The 16838-nt window shown below is 48.9% G+C and overlaps 1 protein-coding gene across 7 annotated transcripts in view; it reads right to left on the bottom strand.

The window, feature by feature from the left end:
* DGCR2 (DiGeorge syndrome critical region gene 2) overlaps window positions 1-16838 on the bottom strand; it is a 100306-nt gene that overhangs the window by 26593 nt on the left and 56875 nt on the right. For 4 of the 7 annotated variants that reach the window (XM_047826588.1, XM_047826590.1, XM_047826592.1 and 1 more), the window contains 3 exons: window positions 10945-11070; window positions 8043-8262; window positions 6028-6104 (listed from right to left, as the gene is read on the bottom strand). In XM_047826588.1, coding sequence (XP_047682544.1) covers window positions 6028-6104; window positions 8043-8262; window positions 10945-11070 — 423 coding nt within the window. The remainder of the gene's footprint in view (window positions 1-6027; window positions 6105-8042; window positions 8263-10944; window positions 11071-16838) is intronic. The other 3 variants (XM_047826589.1, XM_047826591.1, XM_047826594.1) reach the window with 1 other exon arrangement.

The raw sequence follows: 16838 nt of genomic DNA, 5'->3' as shown, positions 1-16838 counted from the left end.
GAGCACAATTTCAGTGCATGACTGCAAAGCTCTGACCAAGGCCACAAATAAACTCTCAGGGTAGAGTCCTGGGACCTGGTCCTCACCTCCTGTACTTCCCCCAGCTGCCTGGAACCTGCCAGAGCCAAGTTGAGAGTGGAGGATGGGGTGGGGTGAGGGTGACTCAGGCTCCACCAAGCCACCAGATGAAGGGCATAGGGAGGGCTGAGGGGAGGGGGCTCCTCCCACCCGCTGGTGACCATGGGACCACCTGGGCCTCCTCACTCTGTGCTGGTCAGAAGCCCTATTTACCCTGAGATCATGGGGGACTGCAGTTTCTTGGTGACTAAAAAGACCATTTCCTCTTTGCCAAACGTTAGTTCCTTTCAAGGCTTCATTTTATTTGCCCTCTCTATGGCATCTCATACCCCATTAAAAAAAAAATGTTCCATCCTTTCTCTGCCAGGAACTAAAGGAGGCTGATCTCCAAAACATTCAGTGTGGTCTTCAATTAGCATGTGCAGTGGGTTGAGGAACATCTGCCCCAAATTCATGGCCACCTGGAACCTCAGAATGTGACCTTATTTGGCTCTTGAGATGAAATCATCAGGAATTTGGGGTGGGTCCTAAATCCAAGGACCAGTGTCCTTACAGTAAGGGAGAAGGGAATGGCTATGGCAGATGGAGCCACTACACACTGGTGAAGAAGCAAGGAGGGACTCTTCTGGAGCCTTTGGAGGGAGGGCAGCCCTGCTGACGCCTTTATTTTGAACTTCCACCTCCAGAACTGTGACAAAGTAAACTTGTGTTAAGCCAGAAATTCGAACTCTCTTTGGGCAGCCGCAGGCATCTAACACAGCCTCCTAATCACATCCCCTACTGATTTAACAAATACCCGCAGGGCCCACCCCGTAAGCAGGGACTCAGGGTACAATGGGCAACAGCAGGAGGCAGAGATCCTTGCCTTGCAGAGCTCACATTGGAGTGGGGGTATAAAGGCCGGAAACAGATGACTAACAAACCTAATGAGTAAAGTATATGTGAAGTCAGAAGATCACAGCTGCTATAAGAAAAAAGAAAGCTGGAGCTTGGAGATGAAGGTAGACCTCAGAGCAGTAACATGGGAGCAGAGAATGGACGGGAGGAGTGACATAGCTTGCGCTGGGCATCGCACACCACTCACAAGATCACTGCTTTGCTAGAAGGACTCAGGGACCTGGCCTGTGACAGAAGTGAGCCCCTAGAGTTGGACATGCTGAGACAGGGGGATAATGAGGTCAAGGTACCAACGCTAAGCATGTCTTCAATAAGCAAGTCACACAACGTGGACACATCAAACCCACAGTATGCTTCCATTTTCATATTTTAAAATAAGTATCACATATAATAACCAGAAACTGAAATGACACTGGGCCCTGCGCAGTGGCTTATGGGAAAATGGGGATGATTCCCTTTAGACAACACAGATCTGTTTTCAAATTTTGGTCACCAATGTTATAAAAATGGTACCCCATGTTCTCTGGCAGGGGCCACTCTCAGCCTCCATGGAGGGCATGCCAGGACTGGGTGCTGACTTAAGTGTCAGGGTCTCAGAACCCTGGCATGGGGCTATGCAGACAGAGCCAGAGCCAGAGCTTCCCTCCCTAGGGAGAGGCCGTGGGAGGAGGCCCCTCTCACAAGCAGAGAAGCAAATTTAAAATGCGCTGGGGAGGAGCACCTGGGTGGCTCAGTCAGTTAAGGGTCCAACTTTGTCTCAGGTCATGATCTCACGGTTCGTGGGTTTGAGCCCTGTGTCAGAGCCTGCTTCAGATTCTGTGTCTCCCTCTCTCTCTGCCCCTCCCCTGCTTGTGCTCTCTCTCTCCCAAAAATAGACATTAAAAATTTTTAAAAAAATGCAACTGGAGAGTGGAGTACCTGCATACTTGGGGAAGAAGTGCATATATATGGATAACACTCTGTGAGCACCACTGTGCCAATACACAACACATACTTACAAAACTCGGAAAAACGTTGGACAAGATGTAAATGAAGTAAGCACACACGTGAGCAGGGGAGGGGCAGAGAGAGAGGGAGAGAGAGAGAGAATCCCAAACAGGCTCCGAGCTGTCAGCATAGAGTCCAACACAAGGCTCAATTGTGAAATAATGACCTGAGCCGAAATCAAGAATCAGATGCTTGGGGTGCCCAGGTGGCTCAGTCAGTTAAGCGTCAGACACTTGATTTCAGCTCAGGTCATGATCTCACAGTTCACGAGTTCAAGCCCTGAGATGGGCTCCATGTTGATGGTGCAGAACCTGCTTGGGATTCTGTCTCCCTTTCTCCCTGCCTGTCCCCTGCTTGCTGTCTCTCTCTCTCAAAATAAATAAATGAACATTAAAAAAAAAAAAAAAGGGAATCAATATTAAAAAAAAAAAAAAAAGAATTGGATACTTAACCGACTGAGCCACCCAGGTGCCCTGAAATGAGTATTTTTAAACATCTTCCCGTGGTAGCTTCCTACCGCCATTCACTCATATTCTTAGGCATAGTCTTTTCTTTGGGGTAAGTTTGCCATTGATGACAAAGGACTTAAATCTACTTCCCACTGCTGTTGTGATGCATCATCCCTGGGCCAACTTCTCAGGCCCAGCTGAAGTAGGTGGCATCTGGCAAACAGCTCCTTTCACAAGCAGAAGTGGGGGTTCTGCCACTGTCGTGTTTGCTGGGGGTGTGTTTTCAGTGTTCTTTTCATGCTGCAGTTTCTTAGCAGAAACCTTTTAAGATGCTTTTAATATGGACACTTTCAAACAGACACAAAAGCAGAGGGAAGAAAACAGTGAACCCCTATGAAGCTCTGAAGCTCTCTCCTGGATCACGGCAGCTCATCCTGGACGTTCGTCCACAGCACAACGCTATGGTCACACCTCTGAAAATCCATGAGTCAATCTCCACTACAAATCCAGACTCAGCTTCCCTAACCGTCCACTGAAGTTTTTATAACTCCCTTCACAATCTGGGATGCATCAGAATCCACTGTGGTACATTTAACTGGCGCAGCCACTCTGGAAAACAGTATGGAGGTTCCTCAAAAAATTAACAATAGAACTATCCTACGACCCAGCAATTGCACTACTAGGTATTTATCCAAAGGATACAGGAGTGATGTTTCGATGGGGCACATGCACCCCAATGTTTATAGCAGCACTACTGACAACAGCCAAAGTGTGGAAAGAGCCCAAATGTCCATCTACTGATGAATGGATAAAGGTGTGGTACATATATACAATGGAATATTACTCAGTGATCAAAAATAATGAAATCTTACCACGTGCAACACCATGGATGGAACTATTATGCTAAGCGAAATTAGTCAGAGAAAGACAAATATCATATGACTTCAATCATACATGGAATTTAAGATAGAAAACACATGAACATAAAGTAGGGGAAGCAAAAATAATATAAAAACACGGAGGGGGACAAACCATAAGACTTTTTTTTAATGTTTATTTATTTTTGAGAGAGACAGAGTGTGAGTGGGGATGATGCAGAGAGAGAGGGAGACACAGAATCTGAAGCAGGCTCCAGGCTCTGAGCTGTCAGCACAGAGCCCAATGTGGAGCTCAAACTCATGCATGGTGATATCATGACCTGAGCCGAAGTTGGACATTAACCAAGTGAGCCACCCAGGCACCCCTCCCCCTCCGTAAGAGACTCTTAAATACAGAAAACAAACTGAGGGTTGCTGGCAGGGGGGAAGGGGTAAAGGGGTGAGAGGCACTGAGAAGGACACTTGTTTGGATGAACACTGGTTATTATATGTAAGTGATGAATCACCATTCCTGAAATCAGTATTACACTATATGTTAAGTAACTTAGATATAAATTAAAAAAACAAGAATTCATGTGCTACATTTGGATTTATGTGTTTTTGTTTTGTTTTTTAATTTCTTTGAACCCAAAACAAATGATGTTGAGTGGTGTCAAGTATCTTAGGCCAGCCATCTTGTAGTAGAGGAAGCTTTTTTAGCCACATATTCATTTTGTGGCTACTACTTAAATCCAGAACAGATCTTCCAGGTCCACTTGCGGCAGGTACATGCAGCCAATACCATGCTGCACCCACGCAGAACTGCTGGACATCAGGGCCACAGCACCGTCCGTGTGGGCGCCTCACTCTTGCCTCGGGTCCCTCTCACATTGGGCTGCTGCCACCAGCGTTGACACATATTTTTTCTAAATTTCAGGTTTGCTCTTCGAATGCCACAGTGGAGCCATCGAGACAAGCATAGCCATGAGAGCCTACCTGGGGCCTCTCATTCTCGTGCCAGGGATGAGATGAGGGTCCCATGGCCCCCAGTTCAGAACATGCTGTCATGCTATGCAGACTCATATCTCCACTTTTAAATCACTAGTGTCAAGAAAACAGTGGTGTCCAGGAGTGTCTATACTGTCCTGAAGGAAAGTGCCCTCTGCTGGGGCCAGGGCAATGGGCCTTCGCCTAGGATTCGCCTCCAATGGCTCTGATTAGGGCAATGAGGAGCTACTAGATTTATCCACTGCAAGGCACATGGAGACTCTTGGGCCTGGAAATCTAAGAGCTATTTACTTGTCTCCACTCTGGTGGGAGGTCTAAACTCACAAACTCTGGGAATGCAAATGTGGGACATGCTTACAGTAGGCTATTTTGGAGGACACAAGAATGGGGTGACTTCCCTAGTAGGAGCAAAGGTTGGTAGGTGAGGCCCCTCTGCTGGGGCCTCTGCATTCACCATCTCTGCTCCTTGCCCCTGACCAGCTGCTAGGCTCAGCACCTCTGCCCCGTGGGACCCTGCCTCTCTCTGGGCAAGCCAGGTGCCTGAGGCTTTTGAACACCAATACTGTCTGTGCCTTCACCAATCATTCTATGTAGAGACACAGCCGGTCACCTGCCACACAGCCACTCAGGTTGGGAACCAGGTGGGCTCTGAGTTCAATGCCCCTTCAGACTCCACAGTGAGGTGGACAGAGTGAGATGTGTGGGGTCCCTTGGGACCACCATTCCTCACTTGTTCTTCTCAGAGACACCGAAGACATCCATGGTGGGACTGGGATGTGTTTGGGGAAAAAGAACAAGACCCAAGTTCAAACCAGAGGCCCAAAGAACAGTCCAAAAACGAGGCCTGACAAGGGACAGGGTAGGGGAACATAGCTCAGGGAGCAAGTGAAGAGGCCACAGCCAGGGCCTGGGAGAAACTTGCCAGTGCCAGTGCAATGGGGCAGGAGAAGAAGGCACAGGCAGGGGGCAGGACTCAGCTGCCCATAGCAGATATGCTTTCCTTTATGTTACACTGGTGTTTTCAAGCAGTTCAGCATAAAATCCGTAAAGCAACACACACACACACACACACACACACACACACACACACACACACAATCTATTTTAAAAAAATTTTAATGTTTATTCAGTTTTGAGAGAGTGAGACAGGGTGTGAGCAGGGGAGGGGCAGAGAGAGAGGGAGGCACAGAATCCGAAGCAGGCTCCAGGCTCTGAGCTGTCAGCACAGAGCCCAACATGGGGCTCGAGCTCACAAACCGAGATCATGACCTGAGCTGAAGTCGGATGCTTAACCAACTGAGCCACCCAGGCACTCCTCACACACAATCTATTTTAATTCCATCTCCCTGATAGCTTTCCTTCCAGTTTGGATTCTACCTCTGGATGTCTCTATCCTAGAGGCTTATCCGTCCCTCTTTGGCCCACATCAGCTATACACTCTGTACGTTCATTTTTATATCCAAACTACAGTCCTTAACTTAAAGAGAAAATGGAGAAAATGGAAAATCTGGAGAAGGCTCCAGCCCCCACAAGGGGCCTGAAAGAAGGGCCTTGGGGTACCTGCCCAACATCACAATGCTCCCTGCAATCCAGGGCCCTCCCCTCTCCATGAGCCCTGCACCAGGCACTCATACAGGCCAGGCACTGCTGGGGGGAGGATGGGGAGCCCCCAGCAATACCCCCTAGTCGGGATGATGCCTCCACCCCAATTTCAAACCGAGCAACTCTTCTGAAAGACCAGGAAGACTTACCCTTGAACGCTACCTCCCAGCGGCCTTCTAAGGAGCGGTTCCGGCTGGTGATGACATACTGGTAGCCAACCCACAACCTGCAGGAGGGCAGAAAGGCAGGAGATCTCAGCACAGCAGGGAAACAGCCATGGATTGTGTGTGAGTGTGGGCATCTTACAGTTATATTGATCTTTAAAATACCAAGCTTCTGGGGTGTCCGGGTGGCTCAGTGGTTAAGCGTCTGACATTGGCTCAGGTCATGATCTCACGGTTTGTGAGTTCCAGCCCTGCATCAGGCTCTCTGCTGTCATTGCAGAGCCTGCTTCAGATCCTTTGTCCCCCTCTCTCTGCCCCTCCCCAACTCGTTTTCATTCTCTCTCTCTCTCTCAAAATAAGTAAACTTAAAAAAAACCTGAGCTTCTAAAGCATTAATGATTTTTTAAAAATTTGAAGCTTAATTTTAATAAAATGCATTAAAATTCTAAACAATAAATTCACAGGTCAGAAAAAGCTGTATCTTGGGTAACTCCTGCCAAGACTAATCTTATTGGCTGATCGAGTAAAGTTCTTACATTCTGAGCAAGACCAATCTTATTCTTGGTGTATATACAGCCTCATGAATACAACCTCTGTGAACAACCTAAAACCACAGAACAGTACATTCTAAAGGAGTGAATTTTACAGTATGTGAATTACATCTCAATAAAACACAAGCCCACGTGAGTCTACACTGCAGTGTTGGGTAAAACCACGCTCGTGGTCTCCCGCTTGGTCTCTGCTCAGAGCCAGCTCCCCACAGACCTGCAGCCCGCTCCTGAGCATGCACATCACAGCACTGAGAAGGCCGTGCACATGGACCTGGATGACTGCCACAACCACCCACCGAGTGTGTGCCTCTCACCCCAGCCTTCCAGCCACAGTCCTGAGGATGCCTATCAGCAAGCCCAATGCCACCGTGGGAGCCCTGGCTTGATACCACTCTTGTCCCTTTAGCCTACTGCCATGCACACACCTGCCCTGGGGAGATGGGGAGTTCTCTACCCAGTGGGCTGAGCCTTCTCACTTCTCCATGGACTCACAATCATCCTGTGATCTAGAAGTTATTTTTTCTCACTGTGTAGTTGTAGAAGGAAAATGGCAAGGTCTCATGATTTGTCACAGTGTGTAATGGTGGAGGCCAAACCTAGGCAGGGTCTTGAAATGAAGGCTCACTCTCCACCTGCCATGGTCATCGTGCTCCTACAGCAGTGTGGCATCCCTGGGAGGGAGCACTGGCTGTCTGGTGATCCCTACAATCCATTCCCTGACCCCCAGCAGCATGGAAGGGGCAGTATGACACCAACTCCAGAGGAAGAACACCACAGTCCTTGGCACACACTTGCCCTCCAGCAAAACCCTTAAACTCTGGGCTTGGGAAATGCTGGCAGTTGGCTACAATTTCCACACTTTCTGCAGTGTCACAGAGCCTTGGGAACAAGAGCCAGGCTCTGGAGCTAGACGGCGTGGGCTGGAACCCGGGCACACCCCAGCTAATGTGTACCCGCAGTCAGGTGTGCACTCACCCTGTGCCTGTCTTCTCACCCACTGGCCTCCTATGGTTTCTGGGAAGACTGAACAAGTACACCCGTGGAAGCACTGAGCATAGGGCCTGGCAGAGCCCACTTTCTCGGATCCTTCCAAGATCCCTACCCACTTGCATGCCCCTCAGGCCAGGCCCATGAAGTCCATCAAACAGCTCCTCCTGACACCGCTGCAGCTGAACCCGTGGATGGGAGCCAACGAACGGGGCTGGCCCGAGGTGACATAATGTGGTAGCCCATCCCTGCACCTCTGACAGCTCCCAACATCACCCTGATGCCTGCTCTAAACCCCAGATCTCTATGTGTTTCCAGTGGGTGGAAACTCTTCCCCAAAGTGCCGGCTGCCAGCAAAGCTGAGGAGTGGAATGGGTGGCCAGAAACCATGTCCTTGGTGGGTATCTGGCTTGCTGGGTGGAGGCTTGACCTCAGGCCCTGGGTCCCCACCTCAGGACTCACTTGTGCTGGTCCTGCCAAGCGAAGCTCCGCTCTGGCTGGTCCCATTCCTGGGCCAGGACAAAGCGCAGCTCCTGGTCAGTGGAGAAGGTGGCGAGGGAGCCGTTCACGCGCTGGCAGGTCTGCGCGGCATCCCAGTAGTTCTCTCCACTCAGGTAGACCCGGTAGCAGCTGGCCGTGCCTTCATAGTGGTGCCATCCTGTCGGGCACTTCCCTAGGAAACATGAAGGGCGGGAGGGGAGTTGTCCCCTAAATTAGGATCCTCCTCTGAAATGCAAATAGACATGCTGCATCTGAGCAAAGGTCAGAATCATCCCAGAAAAAAAACAGAGAAACTGAGGCTCAAGAGGTAACCTCTGCCTGTAAGACCACATATGCTGTGAAATGTAAGTTTCTCTAAGACCCAGATGCAGCCTGATGCACAAGTACATTCAGGGACTCATCTCATTTCTGTAAGGCCTTTGATTTACTTGGCAGTAAAGACTGGCTGCTGAATGCATTTTGGTAAAGTGGATTTCATTCTCAGATGAAGTCTGGTTGACAAGACAGCAGATCTCTCCAGGCCAGCTCACTGCAAGGCCTGGCAGGAACCAGCAGAAAAGCTCCTGGCCCACACCACCCTCACTGACCCAACACACAGCTCTGGCCACTCCACCAGCAAGCACACTGCTTCCTGAGCCCACTCCTCAGCTCTCCTTTTCTCTTCACGTGGGTACCGGCCAGCACTCCCCTAAAATACAAGTTCACGGGATCAGAGCTAGAAATGCCACTGAAATAATGGGACCTATATAGAACTTATAGAAGGCTCTATAACCTTCAAATGCTGGAGTACCCACCTCCTAAGTGCACACTGATGAAGAATAACACTTTTTTTTTTTTTAATTTTTTTTCAACGTTTTTTATTTATTTTGGGGACAGAGAGAGACACAGCATGAACGGGGGAGGGGCAGAGAGAGAGGGAGACACAGAATCGGAAACAGGCTCCAGGCTCCGAGCCATCAGCCCAGAGCCTGACGCGGGGCTCGAACTCACGGACCGCGAGATCGTGACCTGGCTGAAGTCGGACGCTTAACCGACTGCGCCACCCAGGCACCCCAAAGAATAATACTTTTTAACAAAGCCAGTTGTTGGGGCACCTGGATGCCTCAGCTGGTTAAGCATTCAACTCTTGATTTTGGCTCAGGTCATGGTCTGTGGTTCGTGAGTTCGAGCCCCATGTCAGGCTCTGTACTGATACTGCACCGCCTGCTTGGGACTCTCTCTGCCCTTCCCTGTCTCTCTCTTTAAGTAAATAAACAAACAAACAAAACAACAATGAAGCCAGTTGTTAACAAAATGCAACTTTTTGATGCATCTACATCCTGTGGAACTAGTAAAACTTGTGAAAGATAGATGTTCATGTTTTTATTACTTAAGAGCGTGTATGTGTGTGTAACTTATTAACAAAGGTACAGAGATTACAACAGAGGAAATGGCAGTGCTGGCCTGTAGCCAAGGAGGCATGCCACAGCATTGCTGCGATGCAGAGAGGGGGACAGCGCCACCTGCCCACTGGGGAGGGCCTGCTCACATACTGAGCATGCAGGAGGACTCTTCACTGTAGACCAGGAGCCAACCCTGAGAGTTATCCCTGCTTGGAAGGTAAACAGTGCGCACAGCATATGTCTGCTGTGTGGCATGGGCTTGAGGGGCAGGAAGATCACCAGCAGTTCCTAAGCCCCAACATGTGATGTGTTCCACCTGTCACACTCCCTCCAAGTGGGGTAGAGGTGGAAACACTGAGGTGTGCACAGGTCAAGCACCTCGGCTGGTGAGCAGTAGGGCAGGCTTCCACTCTAGCTTCTCACCCACCGCCACCTTGGGATGGGTCCAGGAAAAAACCCCTGGGGACAGAAGTCGGTGGCTGGGAGCAATGGATGGAGGGAACATTACTTTTTACCGGCTCATCTTTTTTTAATCATTTGAAATTTGTGGAATTATTATCTCGATAGAAGGAAGTATTCCTGTTCAAAAGAAAACAGGTAAGCAATGAAAAGGGCGAGCATGAGACAGAGTCAGGGTTCCACAGGGCTGAATCCTGGCACTGCTCCCGTTGGCTGTGTGATCTTGGATGGGCTGACCTCTCAGAGCCTCGGTTTCTTCACTTGCCAAGCTTTGCCCAACGTCCCTTCAACCACGAGAACCTTGCAGTTCACAGCTACTAAGGACCAAGGCCGGGCACACTATCAGGGCTTATGGGATGGCTGGCCCCTGCCCCTAGCCCATTCAGTCTCTGTCAGACAGAACCAAGGCACCACACGGAGACTGGGCTCTGAGATGCTCCCCAGCGCTGAGTGTCTGTGAGATGGGTATTAACACGGCCAACTGCAGTGGACACATCACATGTCAGTTCCTCCTGTCCTGGCGTGTCGTACCTACACATATCATCATGCCTTTTTAGAAGGGGGGTTTCGGTGTGGTTTTTCTTTCATCCGTCTTTAATCTTGTAATGCTCCTTTAAAATCTTAATGTTACAGGAAGTTCATTAAATAACTAGTCTCTTCAAAAATGGTTTAACAACAGAGGTAGGGTCTTCCCACCCCATCAGCTGGACCTCATCTCTTGGAGCCTATTTCTCCATCTACCAAAGGGCAGGCATAGTCCAACCCCAAAAAGCAGCTGGCTTGTGGAAACAAGCAGCCTGGTTCCAGAGCCTGGGTTTGCGTCATGGCTTTACCACTCAGGGGCTGGGTCACCATATAGCCTCACTCAACAAAGGAGGTTGATGCCCGCTGATCGCCCTGAAGGGTCATTTTAGGAGGCATACCCCTCATCCAGGCAAGTGGCCCTAGGACAGCCAGGGGCTGCAAGGGGCCATGCTGGACAGTAAGGCTTAGGTCCCAGACAGGGCAGGTCTGCAACTTACTGCTGAAGCGCACGGGCTGCGCCACATTCACCGCATGGAAATGCTTGGGGTCATTGCCTCGGGCCCGGCCTGGCCGCGGATCCACAGCCTCCTTCCCATGGTAAGGACGCGACTCTCCAGTCACTTCTGAAAGCAAGAAGAGAAATGGGCTGTACACACTGCTCATGCTTGGAGGTGGGAGGTAGCACGTATTCCAGTTATTCACTTGTTCTTTAAAAATCCGAAACCTTGCTGCTCAGGCCCAGTGGGTCACATGCACTTCTTACTGAAACTATTCTTTTTGTTATTACTAATATGAAATGAAACCTCTCCTTCATTGCATTTTCTAACAGGCAACTGTTAGCACAGCACAGGGTTAGTCAATCCTCCTGAAAATCCCTCAGCAGCTCCAGTTCATGGCAGGCAGGCGGGGAGGAGAGGTCTCTCCAGAGCCCAGGCTTCCCCTTCCACTCCAATGGCCTGGGAGCCTCTCCTTAGTATGAAGAGGGAAACACTGTGTGATACCCTCCTTTGCATTACTTGCACTGGGCCTGAGCAGCAAGGTTTCATAGATTTTATAGGCGTCTGTGCACCTGCCTGCTGGTGCCTCTCACGGCCTCAAGGCCAGGGCCTTCTGATATTTCTGCCTGGCTCCTGGCCACCTGGCACAGGCCCTCATGTGCAGCTGGAAGTATGAACAGGAAGCTGAAGATGAGGAATAATTCTAGTTTTATGGACCACGGTCTACTAGCAATTCACATATCGGTGCTTCCACAATCTCTCTGGGGAGGGTGGGGTCTCCCATCCAGAGAGTACCACTCTCTCCCCTCTTCAAGGTGAGGGATGATGCAGAGACATGAAGCTATGTACCCAAGGCACAGAACGGGAAAGTCAGAGGCAACATCTCACCTGGGCCACATTCCTCTCCACTCTGCCCTCATGGGGGCATCTTGGTGCACAGTGAGGACACCTGGTGCAAGGTCAGGACAGATAGTGTCGAACTTGGGTCTGCATGGTTGCATGCAGAAGGAGGCCTGCTCTGCTTCCAGACAGCCTGAGGCAGAGGATGTGGGGGACCTGGGCATGGCGTGCAGGTGGCCTTCTGCAAACCCACCTTCCCTGACTCCATGGTGCCCCACTTGACTGAAGCTCCTCCAGCTATCTGGTTTTGCTCATGTCACAGATCCTGATGTTATTTTCATAAATAAACTGTATTTTTTCTCATTATAAAATAACATGTGAAATACTTAAGAAATGCGAAGTTTGAAAAGCGAAAATATATAACCTGTTACTATGCTAAGGTCTGCTGCCCTTCCAGTCTTTTCTTTTTACATAAATCCCTAAAAATATTGGGATCACATCACTCCATCTTATGATTTGCCTTGTAAGCTTAAGACTATAAATAGCTTTCCATATTCCTAAAAGTGCTTAAGAACATCACCTTTAATGGCTGCACAGTATTTTGTGAATGGATTTAATTATAATCCCCTAATGGTTCGAAGTTCAGGTTGTTTGCATTTTTTCATTACCCTACAAAAGGTTCCACAGAACAACCTGTTTACAAGTCTCTGTGTGTGTGCTCCTCCTTATTTCCTTCTGAGACCCTGGGTAAGTCACGAGCCCTAAAAGCTCTGGTTCCTTCCCCACTAAATATTCAATACAAGTATTTCCCTTCCCAGGCATGTGATGGGGATCAGGAGCCATCAGATTACAAATCTCTCTCAATAAATGTGCTACCAATGTCTGAGATAAGTTCAACGCAAGGCAAGACCGTAAAGCAGAAACACAGTCAAGGCCCCTGGCGCAACCTCACTGCCAACACAATGACCTCATTGCTGCCATCCATGTGCTGCAACTGCTCTCTTCAGGGCGACATTGGCTCTCCAGGACTGGAGTGGCCCATCCACATCCTGAGCACTGTCACTCCCAGCAGGAGACTGGCAGCTCTGACAGAGGGCAGTGCTACAACAGGCATCCCCTGACTCCCTGGGAGGCAGGCACAAGAGTGGGGAGAACCACACTGGGCTTCTGGGGGATGGTGGACTGGAGATAAGGACAGAGGGAAACAGAAGGGCTTCCCAGCAGAGGGCACAGCCTGGGCAAAGGCCAAAGGCAGACACGTCTAGGACAAGCTTGAGGACAAGTGTGGGTGTGGTGAGTGCATGTTTCCCTACACCTGAAATGCACGTCTCCCTCTGTCTGCCCCGACAAGCAAGACCTGCGATTCCACTTTGTGTCTTGGCCTCTGCCCCAGACCAAGCACAGCAGCACCCAGTACAGGACAGACCAAAATGCTCACAGAAAGATACATGAATCTGGGGCACAGGGTGGGGAGAGAAAGAAAGGGTAAGAGTGTGCTGCTGGGGCCTGGATGCTGGCTGACAGCAGAGGGGGTATGGGGAAACAGGCAAAACACTTAGGGAAGTCCCCAGAAAGCCAAGTGGTGATGGGGGGAGCCACTTTGCACTGAACAGGCTTCTCCTGCTTGCTCAGGTGGCAATTCTGAGCCCTTCTCTTTTCTATTATTTCTCTTCACAGTCAATCACCCACAGCCATGCCCTCATCACTCAGTTGTTCAGTGCCACTAGGGGAACCCACCAGCGCGGACAAGGGACTTCCCAGTGTCCTGGGGGCCAAGAGAAGCAAGAAATGGGTGCAGCTGGGGAGGAGACAGAGCTCACTGGAGTAACATCCTCATAGACCCCTTAGGATGACCTCTAACAACACAGATTTCCTTCTGCAAACCACAGACAGCGTTTCTTCTTAGGACCAGTTGGCAGGTGTGAGCTGATGTATGTGCAGTCAGCCCCAAGAACTGCTTTCAGATGCAGACAACACAAAGCAACTTTCCCTCTCCCTTCCTCTCCTCTTCAATCTCCTAGGGCACTCTCCTAGGCATGGGGAATCCAGCAGTGAGCAAAACAGCGGATGATCCTGTCCCCATTTACAGAGAGGTCACATACTCTGCCCGCCTTCTCTTCCATCCAGCAATTGGCCGTGGGTATACTTACGTCCTGTGATTGGAAATGGAAGAGTCTGAGTGTGTACCCCAGCCTCCAGTCCCCAGCCCAGCCTGCGATCTTGAAAAGGGTACTCTCTGCACCACAAGCTGCCATCTGTGTTCTGCTCTCTTCAGGTGTCCTTGCTAAGACTTCAGAACAGCTCTGGCCACCAAAGACAGAATGGGAGTGCATGGAAGGAGACGTGAAGCAAGGAGAAGCCAACATGGTTGACCCGGTACTAAAAAAGCTGAGGGAAAGGGAAATGTCTTACAGATGGGAAAGTATACTCAGAAGTGTTATGAGACTTGCTTCACAGCAGAAGTAAAAAACAGGGGAAATGTGAGCCCTCTTCTTCCTCCATGTCCACAGGACCTGAGCTTCCTCCCACCTCACAACCCAGCCACCGGCCACTAGAGGCCTGTCTCTGCCCATCTTCCCAAGCAGCACAGTCCTGTGTGTCCTGGGGGGCTCAGGGAAGCCCCCTCTTGCTCCCCTGGGCATGCTAAGTTTCCTGCTTTCCCAGCAAAAGCCTCAAAGGGAGAGCTCAGGGGGCCACAGGAGAGCCGCGAGTCCAACAGGGAAACTGAGTCAGGGCACACAGTGGCAATGCTTGCTTCCCAACGTTCGTTATTTGTAAATAGAGGACAAAATGTGAGTGATTCTGTGTTTCTAGGAACACATAACTTGTTCAAATGTGGCATTAGGGTCCAGACGAGCTTGTAACCTCTCCAAATAAAGGGTTAGACAGACCAGAGCTTCTTTAGTGTCCAGGTGGACATTCCAAGGCATGTCATTTTCCTTTATACCAAAACATGGTAAAAAAAAAAAAAAAAATCAGATATAGGTAAGTCAAGTAACACTTGCTTACCAAAAGAGGATTTCTAACATCAGAGAGCCTGAAAATATAAAATTGTGAATGCTATTTCCATTATGTCATATACTCTTTACATTCTTTTCCTTCCCAGCCAGGGTCACAGAGCTTATTAATAATCTTCCTGAGGTAAAGGTTTGCCAGTGGGCAAGCCCCAGGACCACCATCTTTGTCTCCATTCTATCAAGGTTTTGAGACCTATGCTTTTGAAATACCAAACGAGGGGCGCCTGGATGGCTCAGCTGGTTATGCCTCCAACATTGGCTCAGGAGATGATTTTGTGATTTGTGGGTTTGAGCCCCACATTGGGCTCTGTGCTGACAGCTCAGAGCCTGGAGCCTGCGATTCTGTGTCTCCCTCTTTCTCTGCCCCTCCCCCACTTGTACTCTGTCTCTCTCAAAAATAAACAAACATTAAAAAAATTTTTTTTAATTTTTGAATACCAAATGAGGACTTACGTTTTCTCATTTTATACCCATGTGGACAATATATAACTCAACACAGAGAATAACTGCAAAATACAGCCCTGTCAGTTCCAAGTTCAAAATCTGCCTCTCCCATTTTCAAGAGTCCACAAATGTCTCAGGCACAACTTCACAGAAAAATATGCCTTACCTTCCATTAAGGATGGTGACAGAAGCTGAAGCCATCAGACAGTCCTATGACACACTCAAGATGTGGCCGTGGGTCTCAACTGCCAGCACAGAGATGGCAGAAGCAGAATGACCTGGTAGGAATCCTCACCTCAGGTCTTAATTCTTATGTCTGTCTATCACAAGATATGCCTCCCCTCCTCCCAGTCCCCTGCTCCTAATCCCATTTCCTAAAGACATCTCCTTTACTTGTTTCTTCTGATATTTATGTCCATATATTTTTTTAAAATATATATTTTTTAACATTTATTTATTTTTGAGACAGAGAGAGACACAGCATGAACGGGGGAGGGGCAGAGAGAGAGGGAGACACAGAATCGGAAGCAGGCTCCAGGCTCTGAGCCATCAGCCCAGAGCCCGACGCGGGGCTCGAACTCGCGGACCGCGAGATCGTGACGTGAGCTGAAGTCGGACGCTTAACCGACTGAGCCACCCAGGTGCCCCAATGTGTCCATATTTTTAATAATAGGTATACCCAGCTATTTCCAGTTTTATCAATTTTGAATGTTGTCCATTGACTTAATATTAGGACAGGTACAGGTTTAGCTCATATACACTCTTACCCACCACCCCAACAGAGTAAAATTTAATTGCATAATTAAAGTTAGTGGAATAATGGAAGTATTCTTCACCCGTGAGCCAAAAAGCATACAAGGTATTTCATTTCTCTATAACTTCCTTTTTGTCTTGGAGTTAATATTTGCATTTATTTTATTTTATTTTAGCTTAGTTTGAGAGAGAGTGCAAGTGCATGTGCAAGCAGGGAGGGTCAGAAGGAGAGGAAGAGAGGAAATCTTAAGCAGGCTCCATGCCCAGTGCGGAGCCAGACTTGGGACTCAATCTCACAACTGTGAAATCATGACCTGCGCCAAAGTCAAGAGTAGACATTTAACTTACTGAACCACCCAGGTGCCCTATCTGCATTAATTTTCAAACTTGCTTAGGTTTTGGCATATCTGTTGGTATTCTTTCCAGTTGCTATAGCAAATAACAAAGGCTAGCAATAAAAAATTTAAACACTTAAAATATCACATCAGAATCTCCTGGTTCCACTGTTCCCTGGGAAGCCCCTCCTCTACTCCCTACTGTCTATCACTAGTCTGAATGGGCTGCTCTATGGGCTGGGGCATGGTTGTGATCCTAGGGGTCCATATGCTGTCCTCCTGTACTGGACCCTCTTTCCTGACCCCCTGGTCACCTTTTTTTCTACTTTACCCTCTCCTTTTACAAGACATATCTTCCTAAGAAAGGGCAGGGCAACTTTTCTGAATCTTTCCATATCTGAAAATGTCTTTATTCCATTCTCATGCATGATCGGTTCCTCTGGATATAAAACTCCCACGTTCATAACATTTTTGAAGCTTCTAGAGATATCCAACTACATGAACA

Source organism: Prionailurus viverrinus, chromosome D3 (genome assembly GCF_022837055.1).
Source record: "Prionailurus viverrinus isolate Anna chromosome D3, UM_Priviv_1.0, whole genome shotgun sequence".
Taxonomy (NCBI): Eukaryota; Metazoa; Chordata; class Mammalia; order Carnivora; family Felidae; genus Prionailurus; species Prionailurus viverrinus.
This window is presented reverse-complemented; position numbering and strand designations above follow the sequence as displayed.